The sequence below is a fragment of the Enhydra lutris genome, unplaced genomic scaffold (genome assembly GCF_002288905.1).
Source record: "Enhydra lutris kenyoni isolate GAN:26980312 unplaced genomic scaffold, ASM228890v2 scaffoldscaffold4, whole genome shotgun sequence".
Lineage (NCBI taxonomy): Eukaryota > Metazoa > Chordata > Mammalia > Carnivora > Mustelidae > Enhydra > Enhydra lutris.
Genome location: NW_019154088.1, coordinates 59863058 through 59886400, shown reverse-complemented (window position 1 = coordinate 59886400; position 23343 = coordinate 59863058). Strand labels below are relative to the sequence as shown.

General features: G+C 38.9%; 1 protein-coding gene, 1 long non-coding RNA gene and 1 pseudogene across 3 annotated transcripts in view; 1 reads left to right on the top strand and 2 right to left on the bottom strand.

Moving 5' to 3' along the window:
- LOC111140637 (golgin subfamily A member 6-like protein 22) overlaps positions 1 to 23343 on the top strand; it is a 47023-nt gene that overhangs the window by 21095 nt on the left and 2585 nt on the right. The window contains exons 4-8 of one of the 2 annotated variants that reach the window (XM_022492834.1): positions 7185 to 7320; positions 9246 to 9557; positions 11598 to 11798; positions 21214 to 21441; positions 22245 to 22463. In XM_022492834.1, coding sequence (XP_022348542.1) covers positions 7185 to 7320; positions 9246 to 9557; positions 11598 to 11798; positions 21214 to 21441; positions 22245 to 22463 — 1096 coding nt within the window. The remainder of the gene's footprint in view (positions 1 to 7184; positions 7321 to 9245; positions 9558 to 11597; positions 11799 to 21213; positions 21442 to 22244; positions 22464 to 23343) is intronic. The other variant, XM_022492835.1, reaches the window with a different exon arrangement.
- Positions 9453 to 21495, bottom strand: LOC111140640. The gene is made up of 3 exons (XR_002640164.1): positions 21423 to 21495; positions 21168 to 21270; positions 9453 to 9504 (listed from the first exon to the last, which is right to left on the bottom strand). It is a non-coding gene; the product is annotated as an uncharacterized LOC111140640 (long non-coding RNA).
- Positions 10408 to 11187, bottom strand: LOC111140639 (annotated as a pseudogene).

Sequence of the window (23343 nt, the reverse complement as noted above, 5' to 3'; positions counted from 1 at the left end):
TTGTTTTGTTTCTTAAATTCCATGTATGAGTGAGATCATATGATAATTATCTTTCTCTGATTGACTTATTTTGCTTCACCTAATGCCCTCTAGTTCTATCCATGTCATTAAAAATGGCAAGATTTCATTTTTGATGGCTGAGTAGTACTCCATTGTATATATACCACATCTTCTTTATCCATTCATCTGTCAGTGGACACCTGAGGTCTTTTCATAGTTGGCTATTGTGGACATTGCTGCTATAAACATTGGGGTGCAGGTGTCCCTTTGGATCACTACATTTGTATCTTTGGGGTAAATACCCAGTAGTGCAATTGCTGGGTCATAGGGTAGCTTTATTTTTACCTTTTTGAGGAACCTCCATATTGTTTTTCAGAGTGACTGTATCAGTTTGCATTCCCACCAGCCATGTAAGAGGATTTCCCTTTCTCTGCATCCTTGCCAACATTCATTGTTTCCTGAGTTATTTTAGCCATTCTGACTGGTGTGAGGTGGTATCTCACTGTGGTTTATGATTTGTATTTCCCTGATGCCAAGTGATGTTGAACATTTTTTCATGTGTCTGTTGGTCATTTGGATGTCTTCTTTGCAGAAATGTCTGTTCATGTCCTCTGCCCATTTCCTGATTGGATTATTTGTTCTTTGGGTGTTGAGTTTGATGAGTTCTTTCTAGATTTTAGAAACTAGCCCTTTATCTGATATGTCATCTGCAAATATCATTTCCCAATCCATCTGTTGTCTTTTGGTTTTGTTGACTGTTTCCTTTGCTGTGCAAAAGCTTTTGATTTTGATGAAGTCCCAGTAGTTCATTTTTGCCTTTGTTTCCCTTGCCTTTGGAGAAGTGTCTAGCAAGAAGTTGCAGCAGCCAAGGTCAGTGAGGTTGCTGCCTGTGTTCTCCTCTAGGATTTTGATGGATTCCTGTCTCACATTGAGGTCTTTTATCCATTTTGAGTCTATTTTCGTGTGTGGTGTAAGGAAATGGTCTACTTTCATTCTTCTGCATGTGGCTGTCCAATTTTCCCAACACCATTTGTTGAAGAGACTTTTTTTCCCTTGGATATTCTTTCCTACTTAGTTGAAGATTAGTTGACCATAGAGTTGAGGGGCCATTTCTGGGTACTTTATTCTGTTCCATTAATCTATGTGTCTGTTTTTGTGCCGGTACTGTACTGTCTTGATGATTACAACTTTGTAATAGAGCTTGAAGTCTGAAATTGTGATGCCACCAGCTTTGGTTTTTTTTTTTTTTTTTCTCCCAACATTCCTTTGGCTATTTGGGGTCTTTTCTGGTTCCATGCATATTTTAGGATTATTTGTTACAACTCTGTGAAAAAAATTGATGGTTTTTTGGTAGGGATTGTATTGAATGTATAGATTGCTCTAGGTAGTTTAGAGATTTTAACAATATTTGCTCTTCCAATCCATGAGCATGGAACATTTACACTATTGTGGTCAGAAAAGATGCATAATATGATTTCAGGCTTCTTAAATTTATTGAGACTTGTTTCAAAGCATGATGTGTGTGTGATCTGTCCTGGAGAATGTTCCATGGACACTTGAAAAGAATGTGTATTCTATTGTTTTGGATGGAATGTTTTTTATATATCTGTTAACTCCATCTGATCTAATATATCATCCAATGACACTGTTTCCCTATTGATTTTTCTGCTTGGATGATCTATTCACTGATATAACTGGTGTGTTAAAGTCCCCTACTATTGTAGTATTATTGTCAGTTTCTCCCTTTACATCTGTTAATATTTGCTTTATGTATTTAAATGTTCCAATTTTGGGTGCCTGGATATTTACAGTTGTTATATACTTCTGTTGAATTGACTCCTTTATCATTATGTAATGCTCTTCTTTGTCTCTTGTTACAGTCTTTGTTTTAAAGTCTGTTTTGTCTGTTATAAATATTGCTATTCTGGCTTTGCTTTTTTTTTTTTTTTTTTTTAATTTCTATCTGCATGGTGTATCTTTCTCCATCCTTTCACTTCCAGGCTATTTGGGTCTTTAGCTCTGACCTGAGTCTCTTATAGCCGTATATAGATGGCATGTGTGTGTGTGTGTGTGTGTGTGTGTGTGTGTTTTAAATCTGTTCTGCCACACTTGTCTTTTGTTTAGATCATTTTAGAACATTTACATGTTCTAAAGTAATTATTGATAGGTATCTACTTATTTTCATTTTGTTTTCTGCTTATTTTTGTAGTTATTCTATCTTCTCACATTATCTTTCCTTGTGACTGATGACTTTCTGTAGTGTTATGCCTGAATACTTTCTCTCTATTTTTTGTGTATCTATCATGGGTTTGGGGTTTGGGGATACTTTAAGGTTTATATGTAGGACCCTAAATAAATAGCAGCTGATACTAAGTTGATTTAAGTTTGAACTTATTCTAAAAGAACTTTTTTTTAAACTCTCTCCTCCATGTCTTATGTATATGCTGTGATATATTTTATATCATGTTTTTCTTACTTCTAATTATGGCCTTTTCTTTTTCACTGAAACAAGTCCCTTTAACATTTCTTTCTTTCTTTTTTTTTTTTTATATATTTGACAGAGAAAGCTCACAAGTAGGCTGAGAGGCAGGCAGCAGGGCAGGGGTGGGGGGGCGGAAACAGGCTCCCCACTGAACAGAGAGCCCAATGTGGGGCTTGATCCCATGACCCAAGCCAAAGGTAGAGGCTTTAACCCACTAAGCCACCCAGGTGCCCCTCCCTTTAACATTTCTTGTAACACTGCTTTGGTGGTGATGAACTCCATTAATTATCATTTGTCTGGGAAACTCTTTACCTCTCCTTCAATTTTGAATGATAACCTTGCTAGGTAGACTACTTTGGGTTGTAGGTGTTTTCCTTTCAGCTCTTTGCCACATCTTTCCAGCTTGCAAAGTTTCTGCTGAAAAATCAGCTGAGAGCCTCATGGGATTTCTCTTGCATGTAACTAATTGCTTCTCATGCTGCTTTTAAAATTCTCTCTTTATCACTAATCTTTGACATTTAATTATTATGTGTTGGTGATTTGGGCTTCCTTGATTTCATCTTGTTTGGAGCTCTCCATGCTTCCTGAACTTGGATGTCTGTTCCTTCCCCAGGTTAGGGAATTCTTATTATTCCTTTTTTTTTTTAAAGATTTTATTTATTTATTTGACAGAGAGAGTGTGTGTGAGCAAGCATAAGCAGGGGGAGCTATAGAGGGTGAGGGAGAAGCAGGCTCCCCACTGAGCAGGTAGTCCAATGCAGGGCTCGATCCCAGGACCCTAGGATCCTGACCTAACCAAAAGGCAGATGCTCAACCAACTGAGCCACCCAGGCACCCCTCAGATGTTATTGCTTCAAATAACTTTTCTTTCCCTTTCTCACTTCTCTTTCTGGAACCCCTATAATACATATTGTTTGCTTGATGTTGTCCAAGAGATCCCTTACCTATCCTCTTTTTAAAAAAATTTCTTTTTTCTTTTTGCTATTCAGCTAGGGTTCTTTCCATTACCTTGTCTTCGAGATTACTGATACATTCTTCTGCATTCTTTAATCTACTGACGATTTACTCTCGTGTAGTTTTCATTTGTTATTGTACTCTTCAATTCTGATTGGTTCTCTCCTATATTTTCTCTTTGTTGAAGTTCTCACTGAGTCTACTCTTCTTCAACATGGTGAACATCTTTTTTTTTTTTTATGGTGAGCATCTTTATGATCATTACTTTAAACTCTCTATCAGGCATAGTGTTTATCTCCATTTCATTTAGTTCTTTTTCTGGTGTTTTATCTTGCTCACTCATTCAGGGGATACTCCTCTGTCTCCGCATTTTGCTGGACTGTCTGTTTCTATGAATTATGGAGGACAACTACTTCTCCTAAACTTGAAGGAATGGTCTTGTGTAATGTCATCTCTTGTGTATACTGTGTGTGCCTAGCGACTTTGGCTAGCTGGCTGGAGCTGTGTCTGGCATGGGCTGAGGTTCCCAGTGCCCTCTGTGCTAAGGCTACCCTGGTGGGATGGCTGGAGCTGAAGTGAGTATGGACCTGGGTGGTCCCAGGATTCTGTGCACACAGTGTACCAGCAGAATGACTGAAGCTGAATAGAGTGCAAACCAGTGGGTCCTGGGGTTCTTCATGCAGATTGCCCTGGCAGGACAGCTAAAGCTTAAGTGGGCACAGGCTGGTAGGATTCCTGGTTCTCTGTGCAGAAGGCCCCCTGGCAGAATAGCTGAAACTAAAGTGGGTACAAACAGGACATCTTAGGTATCCCTGTGTAGAGGGTGCCCTGGCAGAACAGCTAGAGCCAAGGTGGGGCCTAGACCAGGGGATTCTGGGGTGCTGCACGGGGCTACCCTGGGAGGTCAGCTGAAGCAGAAGTGGTTGAAAGCTGGGATGTCCTGGTGTATTCAGTGCAGAGGGTGCCCTGTTGGGGTGATTAGAATGGAGGCTGGCATGGCCAGGGTTGTCCGAGGATGCTCTGTACAGGAGGCCCCATGGTGGGGTGGCTGGAGCTGAGGTGGGGTGCGGGCTTAGGAGTCCCAGAGTGCCCCATGTAGGAGGTGTCCTGGCAGGGCAGCTGGAGGTGAGGTGAGCATGGGTTGGGTGTTCCCAGGTTGTTCCCTGCAGGAGGTACCATGGCAAGACAGCTAGAGCTGAAGCAGGCATTAGCTAGGAGGTCCCAGAGTGCTCTGTGTTGGGAGTACCCTAGTAAGCTCTCTGGGGCTGAAGTGGTGTGGGCCAGGAATTTTCTAGGTGCTTTATGCACCTTTATGTATCACCTTCGTATGATGGCTAGAGCTCTAGCAGTTGCTGGATGAGAGGTGTCCCAGTGTGTGCCATGCTGGGGCTACCTTTGTGTGAAAGCTGTGTTTGGTGTGGGCCAGGGGTCTGGGGCTCACTGAGGTGGTAGGCTGGCTATGGTGCCTGGAGCTTGTTCACTAGTGTGGTCCTCATCCATATTATCAAGGTGGTTGGAGAATGTAAATATGGTGCTCACCAGCCCCTTCAATGTGGAGAGTTCTAGCAGCTCCCCCTGCTGTTTTTCAGAGTTCTAGGGCTGGCTTTTTTATCTTAGTTCCTCTTTTAAAGTGGCTTTTCTGTGCCCAGAGTTATCAGGGGCTAGTGTGGGCCAGGAGCATGGGGTTTGCTGGTGTGACAGGCTGGCCATGGTGCCTGACCCCTGTCCTATCTGCACCATCAAGATGGAAGGGGAATGTAAACCCTGGTGCCCCCAGCCCCTCCACCCAGAGACAGCTCCACCTGTTCCCTCACGTCCCATCAAGATTCTAGACTTAGCTCCTTTACACACGGTGGTTGTTCCTTCATGCCCCAGGGCATTTGAGGCTGGTATGGGCCAGGCACCCAGTGCTCGCTGAGGCAGCAGGTCAATCACAGCATCTGGAACCCTGCTCCCATCCGCATCACCAAGGTGGAGGGGGAGCACAAACTATGCCACCTGCCAGCCTCTCTGACATATAGAGAGTTCCAGTAGCTCCCTCACCCTGGGCAGGGTTCCAGGGCTAGTTCCTCCACATTCCAGTTGCTTTTCTAACCTCCAGCTATCCCTCCAGGCCCCAGGGCATCTGCGGCTGGTGTGGACCAGTGACCCAGAGCTTGCTGATGTATCAGTCAAGGCGTCTCTATCTCTCCTGCCTCTCCACGTGGTCTTCCCATCTTCTGTTGTGCAAAAACTGCTCAGACAGCCCTCAACTCCCCCTCAGGCAGAATTGCCATACGTAGAGATGTAGGTCTGGTGCCTTCGTGGAGGAGGTGAGCCCAAGGTCTTCCCATTTCACCATCTTGGACTGGACATCTTCTGCTGTTTCTTTTAATGCATTTCTTCTGACAGTTTTTTCCATTTTTTTTTTTTTTTCTGAAACTATATTATTTCATTTTCTTTCTTTTTTTTTTTTGAGTGGCTTTTTTTAAACTGAGTATAGAATTCTGGCTAATATTTTTTCTTATAGCACTCTAAGATGTCATCTGATTATCTTCTGATTTCTATAGTTTCCGTTGAAAAGTTAGTCATCAGTTTCATTGCTGTACCTTTGAAGGGAATAATGCGTGCTTTTTGTTGTTGGTAGCAATTTGACTATGATGTGTCTTGGTGTGGCTTTCTTTGTATCTATCCTGCTTAGGGTTTACAGAATTTATGGAATCTATCAATTATGTCTTTCATCAGGTTTGGAATCTTGGGAATTATTTTTTCAAATATTGTTTTTGTCCCACTGTGTCTTTACTTTACTCTAGGGTTATAGTTACAGGTGTGTTAGACCTTTTGCATGTGTCCTGCATGTCTTTAATATAACCTTTTGAGGTAAAATTTTCTATTTGGATGATATGAATAATTTCTTTTGAACTGACTCAAATGCAGTAATTCTGTAAGCTATAATTACTAGACAGAAGAGGAAAAAAAACCCAAAAACATAGAAGATAGATTGAAATTTTAACTTAGCTATAGGTATGGGGTAGAAAATATTACCAATACCTATCAATTAGTAATCAAAACAAAACCCAAATAATTAGCTATTTGTATATTTGATTAAAAAAAAACTTTTACATATGCTATTCTCTACTGCTGCATCATTATTCTAATTCCCTTTTCTCTCACCAAATCCCAGTAGAAGAGCCCATCAGGTATTATTAAAATAGGAGTACTTGTATCCCTCTGGAACCTCCTGATCATCACAGTGTTACCAATAGCAGCAGGCAAGATATTCATGCTCAAATTTCCCCATGAAAAGGATGGTTTAAAAATTGACCTTCCCCAGGGGAACATCTAGATGATTAACCACTGGATTGTTTTCTCTCCGTTTCTCTGTCATTTCTAGTCTCTCCCTAAAAATAATTGGGTAACTATTAGCTCTTCTCACAGTAAGTACATTTCTACTTGATACACTTATTTAATATATTTTAAGTGGGGATTATTTCTTTTAATTATTATTTTTACTTTTTAAAGATTTTATTTATTTGACAGAGAGAGACACAGCGAGAGAGGGAGCACAAGCAGTGGGAGAGGGAGAAGCAGGCTTCCCACCGAACAGGGAGCCCGATGCCGGGCTTGATCCCAGGACCCTGGGATCATGACCTCAGCCAAAGGCAGACGCTTAACCGTCTGAGCCGCCCAGGCGCCCTTCTTTTAATTATTTTTAATTGAAGTTTGAAAATTGAGTTGGTTTGTTGTTACCTATTGATATCTTACACAGAGTACATCTGTTTGAAAGAGAAAAGGCAGAACGAAAAGCAGGCCTTTTGGAGAAAAAGTTAGCAGGTACTGATGGATTCATCCCTTACATGAATATGAAAGGACAAGAAGATTCCTTGGTTAGCTTCATGATGAAGGTGAAAATAAATTTTGATTGACTTTTAATGAAACGGGATTTGTATTACTCTGTGTTAGTCCAAGAGATAACTGGCAAATATTGAGTAGCTTTTTGATCTGCTTCTTATAGAGGATCAGAGAAAGCTGTGCTATGTGGTTGACTGAAAGCCTTCCTGAATACAGAGAGATGACAGAGGGTAGATCTAAGGTCTCTGATACTGCAGAACAGAACTGAGCTGAGAAAGAACTGGGAGGAGGAGTGGTAGTTAGAGAATGAAGTGTTGGAGTTTTACATTTTGGGTGTGGGTTACTTCCTGCTGCTGACAACATCTGGGGGTTTTGGGCTCTAAATGTAAGGGTTGAGGAGAGGTGTAGGCAAAAGTCATTCAAATCAAGGCACAGGGATCACGAAGCTAAATTGGTGGAGCATCTATATTGGACCTTGAAATCTAGAACTATGGAATGAGTTGGGTTTGGAAGGAAGAGACAAGTCTGGTCCTTAGTCGCAATTCACAGGATGGGTAGAGGTTTTATAGAAGAATGTTGGAGGATGGGATCTACTCTATTGTCAAGGAAGTGGTGAAAGTTTATTTTGAAATCCTTAGACTTTAAGTTTATTATATAACTTGAATATAAGACAAGGTCCATTATAATCCCATTAATGTGATCTGACATTTAAAAAATTCCATTTAAAAAAATTCAGCAACTACTTTTAAAGTAGTTTAAAGTAATTCCAGTTTTTAATTGCCCCCTCAAGTAATTCACAGTAACACTTCCCATTTTTTTTTCACTTCTCTCATTAATCTGTCACATTCTTAAAAACCTCTCCCAAACTAATATTCCTGCAACCCTGACCGTTACTCCCATTGCCCTCTTAATCTGCCTATTCTAGCCTTTTAGTGATGCAAACCTATCATTAATTCAAAAATTCTAGCTCTCTTTCTATTTCTCAGTTTCACATGACAAAAAGCCCAGAAACAGAACCTATTTACTTAGCTTCCAGAGTTGAAGGTGTCAAGAAAGTGGAAAGAAATTTAGAATTTATAAAGGTAGAATATTCCCATGGGAGATTGGGAAAGAAATACAAGTATCATCATCCCTTGCCACCCACCCTCCCCGCCTAAGGCTATTTACAATGGAAGCAGGATGATTAGAGGAGCACAAGGGAAATGTTGGGGGAAAGAAGTGGAACTTATTTTGTTTATACTTTTACATCATCAAAGTGGTTACTACTAAATGATGTTCTATAACCATAATGAAGTCTTTATGGAAATATCCATTTCCCTCCCAACTTTTCACTTAACTGTCTTAACATTCATTGATAATCCTAGCCCGAATCAGTTATTTTATTGGAAGCAAAATGATGATTTTAAAATTTCTGTCATTCTTTCTATATTTATTAGCTCAAAATAGTCTGTAAAGAGTATAACTTCATTAACTGAGGCTGTTTGGTCGCTGTTTCTCCAAGCTCAATTTCCTATGTTCTCAAACCAGTTTCTCCATATGATCATTCTGATACCTCTTTGATGTTCTAGTTTGCTCTTTTAAGTATGCCCTTGTCTCTCTTATGACTCCATAACACTTTATTTCTCCTGAGGGCCTTGCTCCTCAAATTTTGTATTGTGACTATGTATCAAAAAAGGAAGTAAATTTATATTTCTTTTTTTTTTTTTTTTTTTTTAAAGATTTTATTTATTTATTTGACAGAGAGATCACAAGCAGGCAGAGAGGCAGGCAGAGAGAGAGGAGGAAGCAGGCTCCCCTAGACAGCAGAGAGTCCGATGCGGGGCTCGATCCCAGGACTCTGAGATCATGACCTGAGCCGAAGGCAGCGGCTTAACCCACTGAGCCACCCAGGCGCCCCGTAAATTTATATTTCAAAAAAGGAATTAAAATCATATTAAATTCCAAATGGGAAGTTTAACATGTGTGTTGGCATATTTAGGATAAAGGTGAAGATATCCTGACCAAGAACTCTGAAAGAGACATTTTTCATTCTGAAGGACCAAAAGATGGGCAGAAAATTTGGGATAAGTGTCAAGAAGATTCAATCCATAAGGAAAAACAAAAATATGAGTTGGACAGACCTCCACATTCATTCAGCTGGGAAACCAAAAGTGCACGATCCCACTACCAGAAATTCCTCAGTCAGTTGGCTACTCTTCTGAGCAACAATGTTGTCCCCATACCAGCTACCGAGGAGGCTGTGAAACAGAGGATTCAGGAAATTGGTGCAAAAGAACAATCTTGGAAGTCTGTAAGTGTATTGACAGATAAGTCATTCTTTCAAATTTGTTACTTTTAACGTGTCAATTTTGATATTAGCTGATTTAGTAAATTCTGTGGCTCTGAATTTTAACTTTGATTTTATTTTTACTACTACAATGATAAAAGGAAAAAAGGATGCCCATTATTACAGCAGAGGTAGTGTAGTGTTTTTATTAAGAGCAGAGAGCCCAGGTATGAATCCCAGCTCAGCCATTACCAGCTGTGTGCTCTTGGACAGATTGCTTATTCTCTCTGGGCCTCAGTTTCATTTGTAAAATTTGGTGGGATGGTGTGGGGCTGAGGACTGCAAGGGCATAGCTCCTATCTCACAGAGTGGTAAGGGTTAAATGGATTAATACATGATAAATGCTTAGTACAGCTCAGGGTAAGCTCAGTGAATCCTGGCTTAAAAATAGTGGTATGGTGGTATGGTGAAGATAATGTGTCCATCATGCCTAAATACTGCTCAGGCCCGCCAGTGCAGTAAATCCATTTTCAGGTCATTCTTTGAATGTATTGGCCAACTCTATGAAAAGACTGAACGAGCAAGTTTCAGTGGCTCTATCTTCTTGTCATGTCCACATCAATTGAGTACCATCTCATGCCCCTTCACTTAAAATTCAAACGAAGATAGGTATTGCTTAGGTTAAATGTGTTCGAAAAATCTGCTGTCCTCTGTTTATTGTAGAGTTCCAATTTTTTCTTTCACTTTTTGCTTAAAATTCATTATACAATTTTATTTCTCAGTGCTCACTAAAATGTCTCATTTTATATATCAGACCTGTCCATTTCTTTTTTTTTATATGAGCAATCATCTGATTTATAAAAAAAATGCAACAATATTTAAAATGATACAAATTATCAATCTCAAAACAATACCAAAAAGTGAGTGTATTTAACCATACTCAGCTCATAACAGGAAAAGGGTAAGAAGAATAATTCATGCTATAGCATGTTGCTAATATGAACCGGCAATAGAAAAAGTTGGTAAAGGAAGGCAGAGGAACTCTATCTTTTAAGAATTAGAACCGAGGGGCTCCGTAATCATCTGGCATCCGCTCAATGTTGTACCTATGGTTAGAAATGTACATGATGGGAACTCCAGGAATCTTCCGGATCCTTCGTTTAAGGTCTCGGTCAACTGTGGCCACAATGTAACACTTGTGCTGAGTTACTCTCTGCACTAAGCAGTCATCTGCGTAGGTTCCTCTGTGTGTGCATGGTAATTGTTCAAATCTTGGATCCTTGGCAATCCTTAGAGCACTCGATACTTCTGCCCCAGTTTCTCAATTTCAGCCATTACACAGTCAGTTATACAAGGGATACACTTGGCATAAAGACAGTCCATCATTGACTGTACTAAGTCAAGTTTGGCTTTAATGGAAAAGTTGATAAAGTTGGTATCAACCAGGATGTGGTAAGGTGGGCCCAGCTGAGTGTTATATTGGAAGAATAAGCAGGAAGGATGTTGGGGGACTTCTCTTTCCTTGAGTGCACTGGGATCTTTCTTTTCTTTTTTTTTTAGGTTTTAATCTATCCTTTTCTTTAAGCCTCTGATCTCGGAGACTAAGCATTCGCTTCATTGTCGCATACTTCCTTGCTTTCTTTTGCTTCCCCATGTTCACGTCTTGCTCTTGTTCCAGACCTGTCCATTTCTTTTTCTAAAACCAGCTGATATCTGTTGCATCTTAAATCTTCCCTACTCACCTAGTTAGTAACGTAACATTACTACAGTGTCGGTGTCGGTAGCACTTGCACATAGTTTTTTTTTTTTTAAAGATTTTATTTATTTATTTGACAGACAGAGATCACAAGTACGCAGAGAGGCAGGCAGAGAGAGAGAGGAGGAAGCAGGCTCCCCGCTGAGCAGAGAGCTCGATGCGGGGCTCGATCCTAGGACACTGGGATCAGACCTGAGCCAAAGGCAGAGGCTTAACCCACTGAGCCACCCAGGCGCCCTTGCACATAGTTTTGAAATGAAATAGAAATTGTGGGCCCTCAGGAGTCTTGGCTCTCCTTCTCCCCACAGAGGACCGAAGGCCTGCAGCAGGAAGTTCTGAAGCTCACTCGGCGCCTGGCGCAGCTGCAGCGTCACTCTGAAGAAGCCTCTGGAGAATCATCCCCAATGCAAGACAGGTGTAGGGAACAAAAAAGACCTTGGAAACATCTGGAAGGAAAAACTGCTGTTAATGACTTTTTTCAAGAGAGTTTAGCCTTGGACAGGAATAAAGTAAGACTTTCCTGGATAAGGCATTTCTCTGACAATGAAAATGATCAGATTTTGTTATATTATCTAATGTTGATTTGATATTAGATATTATGAATGCTGTTAGTGCTATTTATACTTAATATGGGAAAAGAGAGGAAAATTTGCTACAAATCTTTAAACCTTCTGCTTTTTTTTTTTTTTAAGATTTTTTATTTATTTGTCAGAGAGAGAGGGAGAGAGAGCAAGCACAGGCAGACAGAATGGCAGGCAGAGGCAGAGGGAGAAGCAGGCTCCCCGCCAAGCAAGGAGCCCGATGTGGGACTCGATCCTAGGACGCTGGGATCATGATCTGAGCCGAAGGCAGCTGCTCAACCAACTGAGCCACCCAGGCGTCCCTAAACCTTCTGCTTTTATAAAAAAGCTTCTCTTTGTTCCATACCTCTCATTTCTCTAATACACACATATTCCATATTCATTTGGAGGACAGTTGTTAGTGTATTTCTTAATGTACTTTAAAAAGGGGATTGGAAGCAAAGGAGCTCCAAGAAATGATTGTACAGGTAGGACATAAGGAACTGTGTCAGCAAGATACGAGGAGTATCAAGGAGGGACCAGCAATGCTATTCCTCAGTAATTACTATGTAGACCAGTACCTTCTTTACTCTCCACTTCTCTGTGTCTGTAAGGAAGACATGAAAGCATCAGTTCTATGATTATTCATTTCCCTGCAAACATTTTAAAACGCTATTTTAGATTTTAAGAATATTCAGTTAACACACGCTTTCTACAACTCTTGAAACCAAGTTAAAAGGTTTGAGGAAAGAATAATTTTCCTCAACTTTCTTTCTGCCTATTTTCCCTCAGTAACCAGTAGTGTATATATCTTCTACAACTATTGCCATGGTTATGGAAATATACAAGTACATATATGTGGGTGGTGGTATTTTTATAAAACTGGGACTATGCTAGTCAAATATTCTTCTTACATAGTGAAAAGTTAAGTACCTCATGGTTTTTTCTTAGGTGAAAAGATAAAGGTTTAACTCATTCCTTTAACAATTTTTTTTTTTAGATTTTATTTATTTACTTGACAGACAGAGATCACAAGTAGGCAGAGAGGCAGGCAGAGAGAGAGAGAGAGGAGGAAGCAGACTCCCTGCTGAGGGTAGAGCCCGATGTGGGGCTCGATCCCAGGACCCTGGGATCATGACCTGAGCTGAAGGCAGAGGCTTTAACCCACTGAGCCACACAGGCACCCCACCTTTTTTTTAAATTTTTTTTTTTTTTTTAATTTATTTCACACAGAGAGAGAGAGATCACAAGTAGGCAGAGAGGCAGGCAGAGAGAGGGGAAACAGGCTCCCTGCTGAGCAGAGAGCCCGATGCAGGGCTCGATCCCAGGACCCTGAGATCATGACCTGACCTGAAGGCAGAGGCTTAACCCACTGAGACACCCAGGCGCCCTACCTCATTCCTTTAATAGCTGCAGAGTGGTCCACAGAGTTTATAGAACTTACTTATTTGATCAGTTCCCAACTGATGGACTATCAAAATATTTCCACCTTTTATACCACTGCTAATAATGGACCAGTAAATAGACTTATACATATATCTTTCCACATTGGTGCTTTCTGCCCCTATGAGACTGAGTTCTACATGTGAAATTGTAGGATCACAGTGTATGAGTATTTTAAATTTCAATAGCTACTGCCAAAATACTACTTCCAAAAGGCGGAAGGAATTTACTTTCCGAACAGAAATATAGGAGTAGCTCTTTCTTTTCATAGTCTAGCCAGCATTGGAGATGTCCTTTTTTTTTTTTTTTTTTTTGAAGACTTCATTTATTTGACAGAGACACAGCCAGAGAAGCAGGGTGAGTGGGAGAGGGAAGAGCAGACTTCCCGCTGGGCAGGGAGCCCAATGTGGGGCTCAATCCCAGGACCCTGGGATTATGACCTGAAGGAAGGCAGATGCTTAACTGACTGAGCCACCCATGCACCCCGAGATGTCATTCTTTTAGAGACACAGAGAGAGGGAGAGAGAGAGTTGAGTTAAAATAGTACAGTTTTAACATTTCCCTGATTACTAACTAGTAAGGTTGAGTGCCACCCCCCTTTTTAAATGTTGGTTTCTTTTTTTTCTTTCTTTCTTTTTTTTTTAAATGTTGGTTTCTTAGATTCCTTTGCCTCTGTACTCCTCACAGTTTGGAACCTCAGATGCAGAGTTAATCAAACTCTGTGGTTCCTAACACAGGAATTATCTTGGGCCGTGGAAGGGCTTTCTCTTATTTATTATTATTTATTCCATTTAAGTCCATTTTCCCATTCCCTCTTACAAAGTTCAATCTGGGGTGCGTGGGTGGCTCAGGCAGTTAAATATCCAACTCTTAATCTCAGCTCAGGACTTGATCTCAGGGTTGTGAGTTCAAGCCCTGCACAGCATGAGCCAACCTGAAACAAAAACAAAGGAGATCAATCTAATGTGTTTAATGTGTATCTTTTTGTTTATATAGTTGACCCTTGAACAGTGTGGGGGTGAGTGTCATTAACACCCTCCCCATGTAGTTGAAAATCCCCATGTGTAAGTTTTGACTCTCCCCAAAACTTAATTACTAACAGCCTACTGTTGATAACATAGTCAATTATCAGCCTTGCTGATAACATAGTCAATTAACACATATTCTGTATGCCATATTTATATATACTGTATTCTTAAAATAAAGTAAGCTAGAGAAAAGAAAATGTTAAGAAAAATCATAAAATGCATTGACAGTACTGTACTCTATTTCTCAAAAAATAAGTGGACTGGCATAGTTCACACCCATGTTGTTCATGGGTCAATAGTATGTTCTTTTAAATATAATTTTAATATGTTATTAATTTATCATTAATATAATTATAATAACTCAGCATTGTATCTTTAAGATAGACTTAGTGAGGGGCGCCTGGGTGGCTCAGTGGGTTAAAGCCTCTACCTTTGGCTCACGTCATGATCCCAGGGTCCTGGGATCGAGCCCCAAGTCGGGCCCTCTGCTCGGCAGGGAGCCTGCTTCCCTCTCTCTCTCCCTGCCTCTCTGCCTACTTGTGATCTCTGTCTGTCAAATAAATAAATAAAATCTTTTTAAAAAAGATAGACTTAGTGATGCTATGTGTTCATCTAGTTCATTGCTTCTATTACATGGAGTTCTACGGGATGCTTATCTGCCATGCTCTGCCTATCCACTCCTTGGTGATGAATGCCTTGGTTACCTTTTTCTTTCTGCCACCACAAACACTGCTACCAGCATCTTTGTACAAGTTCCCCTATAGGCCTGTCAGAGAATCTTAGGGGTGTTTGCTCAAGACTGGAATTGGTGGCTCATTGTGTTAGGATTATACATATACTTAATTTGATTAAGTGATTAATTTGATTAAGCCAGTCAGCTCTCACAGAATGATAGTCCCACCAGTGATACATGAGGGTTCTTGAATCTCCACGTTCTTGTAATTTCTTAGCATTAACCAGCTTCCTGATTTTTTTCCATTTCATTGGGTATAAAATGATTGCAAATTTTTTTTAATTTTTTTTAAAAGATTTTATTTATTTATTTGACAGAGAGAGATCACAAGTAGACAGAGAGGCAGGCAGAGAGAGAGAGAGAGAGGGAAGCAGGCTCCCTGCTGAGCAGAGAGCCCGATGCAGGACTCGATCCCAGGACCCTGAGATCATGACCTGAGCCGAAGGCAGTGGCTTAACCCACTGAGTCACCCAGGCGCCCTGATTGCGAATTTAATATGCATTTCTCTCAATATTTTTTTAAAAGATTTTATTTATTTATTTGACAGACAGAAATCACAAGCAGGCAGAGAGGCAGGCAGAGAGAGAGGGGGAAGCAGGCTCCCCACCAAGCAGGGAGCTAGATGCGGGGCTCGATCCCAGGACCCTGGGATCATGACCCGAGCTGAAGGCAGAGGCTTTAACTCACTGAGCCACCCAGGCGCCCCCATTTCTTTCAATATTAATGAGTTGGAGCATTTCCTTTTTGATTTTTAGTCTTTAGGCTTTTTAGTATTTGCCTGTTTCCTTTACCTGTTTTCCTATTTGGGTTCCAGCCTATTCTTGTTAATTTCCAAAACTGTGTGCATGTCTTCTTCACCCTGTTCAGACCCTTACACTCCATGGCAGGTCACCTCCCCATGTGGGCTCTCCTCTCACCCCAGTCAGGCTCTAAGTCCCTCTGCAGAGCACCCCTCCCCTGTGCCCACTTTTATTGCCCTGCTTGGGCCACATTCTGGAGCCTACTTTGTTCTGCCCACTTAATGGCTTTAGGACTGAATTGTCCAGAGAGGAAAAGAAAGGAAAGGAAGAATAAAAAGAGATTAAGAGTAACTGGTTTATGTTTAATTTTTCAAACATCCTGATAAATATACTTATTTTAATCATAATTTTCTGTCAAGAGGTACTTTAGCTTTGTTTCACAAATATTGACAACTATTGGTCAAGTTTAGAGACTGAACAACATTTGAACCAGTATTTTCCTTATTTTTCATTTTAAATATAGTAACACATTTTAAAGTTTCCAGATGTATGAGATTTTAAAAATTTTGTATTTTATTACAACATGCTGGAAGTATATGATCCTTGAGAATTTACTGAGACTTCTTACATGGCTGAATACTTGGTTGATTTTTGTAGCTGTTCCATGTGTGTTTATAAGAATGTGTTCTCTGTTGGGTATAAAGTTCCATATATAGCTAGTACTAAAGCATATTATCCATATGGTTCAAATTGTCAGTATCTCTGATTATTTTTATATCCTTGATTCTGGGAAAGGGATCCTAATTCTCTAAGGATAATTTTTTGTTCATCCATGTAACTTTGCAGTTCTGTCATTTTATTCTTTAGAGATTACTGGAGCATGTGCACTCATGACAGTCTTTGCTATCTTGTTCTTTTAAGCACTATAAAACAGTCTCTTTCTTGTGCTTTATAAAATGTTGCCTTAAATTCTCCATTTTCAGAAATTATGGTTACTAGTGCAATGATCTTTTGGTTCGTGTTTGCCTGATATGTCTTTTTATCCTTTTATTTTTTGCCTTTCTCCATCTTTGTCATTAAAGACAGTATATGGTTGTATTTTTAAAAAATCAAATTAGGGAGTTATCCAATTGGTGAATTTAACATATTTATCTTTATTGCAATTATTGTATTAGTATGTGATTGTCCTAACTTATTTCATGATTTCCAAATATTTTACTTTTCTTTTGATGGGGGTGTCTTCTTTCTTGGTTTCTATTAAGATAGATAGAATTTTTTTCTCCTGGTTTTAAAATTGTACGTTCTATTTTTATTCTTTTTTTTTTTTTTTTTTTTTTTTATTTGACAGACAGATCACAGGTAGGCAGAGAGAGAGAGGAGGAGGAGGCAGGCTCCCTGCTGAGCAGAGAGCCCGATGCGGGACTCGATCCCAGGACCCTGAGATCATGACCTGAGCCGAAGGCAGAGGCTTTAACCACTGAGCCACCCAGGCGCCCCTCTATTTTTATTCTTATGTTGTTTGTTCTTTAACTAAGAACCATACTTTCTTTTACCTAATATTTATAGGAATATCTTGTCCCTTTGATTGTTGATCTCAGTCCCCAATTGTGCTGAGAATCTCTAAACTTTTAATTTTTGCATTGCTTTTTGTTTTCTTTTTGTTTCCTTTTACTTGGTTCTAGTTATTTTTAGATAACCACTAAACTTGACCAAGGTATTTGATACTTTGTAGGGTCCATGGTGTTATTTAAAGTTTATAGTATTGAATTAGACATGATGAAAAAACATGCAAGAACTGCGAGAGATCATTTTTTACCACAATATGAAATTTACTGGAGAGATCAACTGCTCACACACAATTAGTGCCACAGATAGTCCCAACACTTGAACTTACTGCAATAGCAACAGGAGGTAGCTACAAAATTATTATAGTAGTACAGTATGTAGTACAGTTAATTTTATGCAATTATTCATTTAACAATGCATTTTCATGTTTGTTTCTATTTCTCTTGAATGAGGATGGTATTATGTATGACCTATGGTACTCGTGTAATTTTTGATAAATTTAAACTTTTTGTAATAGATTTGTGAAAACTTATGATAGCAAATGATAAAATAGACTAGTTTCTATATATATGTATGTATTTATGACATACCTAACCTTTTCTTAATTTTTCTGATATCTGTAGGCTATGTGGTTCATCTATGAGTTTTTTCAAATTCTTGCAAATCTTCACAAGTTTTCTCAATATATTTACTGAAAAAAAAATCTGTGTGTAAGTGGACCCATCATACGGTTCCGAACCTGTGTCATTCAAGGGTCAACTGTACACACACACACATACATACACACACACACCCTTGAATGGTCTTGTTTCTCTGGAGAACCCTAATGCACTTTGCTTTTTTAAATTTTCATTTTATTTTAATTTTTAAAATTTTTAAAGATTTTTTTAAAGTAATCTCTACACCTAACATGGGACTCAAACTTACAACCCCAAGATCAAGAGTCTACTGACTGAGCCAGCCAGGTGCCCCTGCTTTTTTTTTTTTTTTTTTTTTTTAATAGTTTATATCCTATTGTCCTTTTATCCTGCCTTCTTAAAGAGTTTTCAGTCTGATATTTCTTTTTCTTTTAAGATTTTATTTATTTATTTGACACAGAGAGAGATCACAAGTAGGCAGAGGGAGAGAGGGGGAAGCAGGCTCCCCGCTGAGCAGAGAACCTGATGCGGGGCTTTATCCCAGGACCCCGAGATTAGGACCTGAGCCGAAAGCAGAGGCTTAACCCATTGAGCCACCCAGGCGCGCCTCAGTTTGATACTTCAACTCACTCAAATTTGTTCCTCAAATTGAGATTTTATCCATCTTTTTATCTCATCTATTATGTTGCTCATTTCAGCTCATACATTTGTCATATCTAATATTTTCCTTGGTTGTTTTACTTTATAATTTCTTGATCAGTTAATGTCATCTCTTCTCTCCTGAGTACCTACAACTCTGAGTAAAGGTAAAGTTATAATTTTTACACGAAACTGAAAGTGATCAGAAAAAATAAAGCCTTGTCCTAAATTTCATTTAGTGACAGATGAAGAATTTATACAACAGAATACATTTTTGAAAGGATTTTATTTATTTATTTGAGAGAGAGAGAGAGAGAGAGAGTACATGAGCTGGGCTGGGGGTGGGGTGTGGGAAGGGCAAAGGATGTCCTGCTGAGGACATCATGGGGGGGGCGGGGGGGCTCCATCCCAGGACCCTGGGATCATGACCTGAGCAGAAGGCAGACACTTAAGTGACTGAGCCACCCAGGTGCACCCACCAACAGAATACTTTTAAAGGAACAACAGAGGACAGAAATAGAGTAGGTTAATGATACCACTATGTGAGTGTAATTATTCAATGCAAATTTTATACCTGTCAGAGTGGCAATTTGTACATGCAATTTACAATTTACTCTGTCAGCTTTGTAATATAATTCTTAACAAATTAAAAATATTCTTTTTGAGGGGCACCTGGGTGGCTCAGTGGGTTAAGCCTCTGCCTTTGGCTCAGGTCATGATCTCAGGGTCCTGGGATCGAGCCCCGCATTGGGCTCTCTGCTCAGTGGTGAGCCTGCTTCCCTCTCTCTCTGCCTGCCTCTCTGCCTACTTGTGATCTCTCTCTCTCTCTCTCTGTCAAATGAATAAAAATTAAAAAAAAATAAAAATATTCTTTTTGAATATCTATTTCAAAATGTATATTTAAAATAGATTAATATACCTTTTTCCTGCTATTATAGGTATCTGTAGTTTAAATATTTATAGTATTAGTGATTGGTAATTTTTGATAATTTGGCACATCTTCTTTTTCCCTATAGCAGATTTTATTTTATATACTCTAATAGGATTTTATACTTTTCTTCATGTAAGTCCTATAAGTCCTTCCTACAAGTCTTTCTTGTAAAATTTATCCCTAGGTCTTTTATAGATTTTCTGTTCATTGTTAATAACATATTTTCCCCATTTTTATTTGAAATGGTTATTACTAATATAAATAAAAACATTTGATATGTTTTGTTGTTTTTTTAAAGCTTTATTTATCTTGCACACATGCGCAAACTTGGGGGAGGGGCAGAGGGAGAGGGAGAAAGAGAATCTCAAGCCAACTCCCTTGAGTGCAGAGCCCAGTGCAGGGCCCTGAAATCAAGACCTGAGCTGAAATCAAGAGTCTGAGGCTTAACCAGGTGCCCCACATTTCATATGTATATATTTTTATTAATTACCTACCATTTTACTGAATTCACTTATTAATCCAATAGTTTTCTTAACTAGGGTTTTTTGAGTTTTCCAGACATGATTGCATATTATCGTTTTCTAGAAAATACTGTACTTCTATTAGATTTTCAACTTATTGCCACTGAGTTATAAAATATTCTTTTAGAATTATTTTCATACTTTCTATATCTATGAATTCTGCATATTTCTCCGTCCTAATGTTAAGTGTTTTTACTTTCTCTCTTTCCTCCTTTTAAAAAAATATTTTATTTATTTGAGAGAGAGAGCACACACAGCAGGGGGGCAGAGGGAGAGGGAGGACAGACTCCCTGCTGAACAGGGAGCCTGATGCTGGGATGGAGCCCCAGACCCTGAGATCATGACCTGAGCCAAAGGCAGACGCTTAACTGACTGAGCCACCCAGGCGCCCCCTTTATCTTTTTCTTCTTCTTGTCTCCAGGCTTACTTAGGGGCATGTATTTTATTTTTCCAAAGAATAAGTGGTTCTCTTTAAATATAAATTTTACTAGCTTTTGATCTATATATAGTGAAAATATACAGTATTTTAATGAAATTTGCATACCTTCTTTTTTTTGCTGGTAATAACTTCATAAAGTACAGATTATTAGAAAGAATATAATTAAAATCACCAATAATCCTACCACTATGAGATAACCAGTGTTAACTTATAGGCATAGTTTTTCTTAATCCTGCTTCTTCCATTTAGTTGTATCACTAGTATTTTCTCTTAGTAAATATTTTTGTAACTTGACTTTTAGGGAGGGTATAATCAATCATATGTAATTTAATTATATTTTTTTGGACATTTGCATTGTTTCTATTTTTCATGTTATAAATAATGTAAATATCTTTGTGTCTGAATCTTTAAATATTTGTTTCCTTATAATACATTGCTAGAAAAGTTGATACAATCTATGTTACCATCAGGTGTTTATAAAATTGTTAGCACTGAGCCATCAATTTTATTGCCATTTTTATTTTCCAGATTATTTTAATAATGCATATCTATGGTGAAAAAAATATTTTAAGTAAGCAAGTATTACTGTCTGCTGCTTATCAGCCTAGAGTAGATCTGGTATGCTAATGTGGAACACCACCTTAAAGCACAACTTCTTTATTTCAATACTGTTGATTTCTGCAAAGGAAAACTCTGGGACTAAGAATTTGTGGACAGACGAGCATGGCAAGATGTCCAGACAGCTAGAAAAAGATAATGAGCAACAAACATTATTGAATATTCAGCAGAATTTACAGATTGCTACAACTCAGAGACTAGAGGAGAAAATTCAGAAACTTCAGAAACAGCTCAGTGATTTGAAATTGTCGAACAAAAGTATGAAAATTCAACTTACAAGAGTAAATGTCCTTAAAGTAAGTAAAGTGATGCTTTCAAAAATTATCTTCAGCTTTGATTTGCTACTATTTCAGCTGCATGTTTCTTATGAATTTTTAAAAGATTAACATTAAAATTATTTTATATGCACACATAAGTATATATAATATGAAAGCATATTGGATAATAAAATTAGATGCATAGACATCTACCACTTATCTTAAAAACCAGGGTATTGTCAACCCCACCGAAACCCTCATCTATTCTTTTCCCTACTTCTCAAAGTTAACTGGTATTCTAAATGTTAGAATTCTAGAGTCCTTGCTCTTTCCATCTTATTTCGGTCTTTCTTATTGGGGTAATAGTTAAGTTTTATTCATTTTTGGAGACTCCTCTTTGGATCTTCTCCATATCAAGCTTCACTTGTAGTATTTCAAACATATGTTTTATGCCTTAAAACAAAGGTGCACTAAATACTTCCATAAGTGGGTTTTTTTGGCATTTTACCAGCAATGTTTATCTTAACTGCAAAGCAGTTATTTTCTCTATTTCTGATTTTGGTTAGCAGAGGCAGTACAACTTTTGAGGACATGAATACTCATTAAACTTCTTTAAATCCCAAGTGGCTAGTTTATAAAAGTGCTCAGTGACTGTTATTGATGAGTATGATGATTGAGACACGTCTTCTTAATCCATAAATTGTGGAATTTTCTTTCTTTTCCATATATCAGAGCCTTAAAAAAAGAAGAAAAGAAGCGTGGGTTATATCACACATCTTGTCTTTTACTTAAAAGAGATCTAATTAATCATATCCCTTTCCCCCAACCTTAAACCCTCACAGGACAAAACAATCAAAAAGCTCAGGCAATCTTTAACGCAAGTTGAAGCAATGAAAGGGAAAGCAGTTATGAAAACAGACAATTTGAAAACTACATTACACTCTGCCAAGCAAAAGGCAAGAGGGGACAAAGAGAAGGTCCATCAGCTGTTAGATGCTGTCACTTCTGAGCCCTGCACAGCAAAGAGCACTCTTGATAAAGTACCAGGACAACAACAAGAGGTTTGTTTTGTTCATTATTATATTAAGAGTCTTTAAAGTGATTAACACCGCTGTCACCTTAGACTCTATCTAATCCAGACAAAAAGGAGTTTGTTGGCTTATGGACTCAAAGGTGAGTTAAGCAACCAGACCTCAGCAAGAGCGGCACTTGGGCTGCAGGATTAGCACCTGGAACCTTTTAAAGCTTTTCTCACCATCTCTTCCGGGCTCTGTGTGTGTGTCAGCTTGCTTTATGTTTAGAGATTCTGGGACAGGGGAGAGAGTCACCAGAAAGGGTCTAAGAAAGCCCAGCTTAGGTCAAATGCCTATTCCTGGTGAATCCACAGTAGCAAGCGATGGCATAAATGATTATCTTCACTTAGGTTTGCATATACATCCTCTGATTGACCAATGGCGAGAGGAAAGAGATGTCCAAGAATGGAAGTTCAGGGGAAACCATGTGTCTGGGGCTGAGTCACCTTCTGGGAAAAGAGGGTAGTGCTTCTAAATTTGCCTAGATTCTCACAACATTTATAAAGCAGGTGTTGTAAGAGAATTTTTAAAAAGATTTATTTATTTTAGAAAGAAAGAGAGAGAATGAGTGGAAGGAACTGAGGCAGAGGCAGAGGAAGAGAGAACCTCAAGCAGACCCTGCTCTGAGCTTGGAGCCCTGTTTGGGACTCAAGATCACATCCCTGAGATCAGGACCTGAGCTGAAACCAAGAGTCAGATGATTTAACCGACTATGCCACCCAGCTGCCCCTTAAAAGAATTTTTAAAAGGCTAACTGATAATTTGGGGCTACTGTGGAATTATATGCTACATCTCTTATTAGTAGCTTAAGAAATATGTAGTTTAATCAATTACCTTAAAAGATTCTTGAAACATAAAATCATGATAT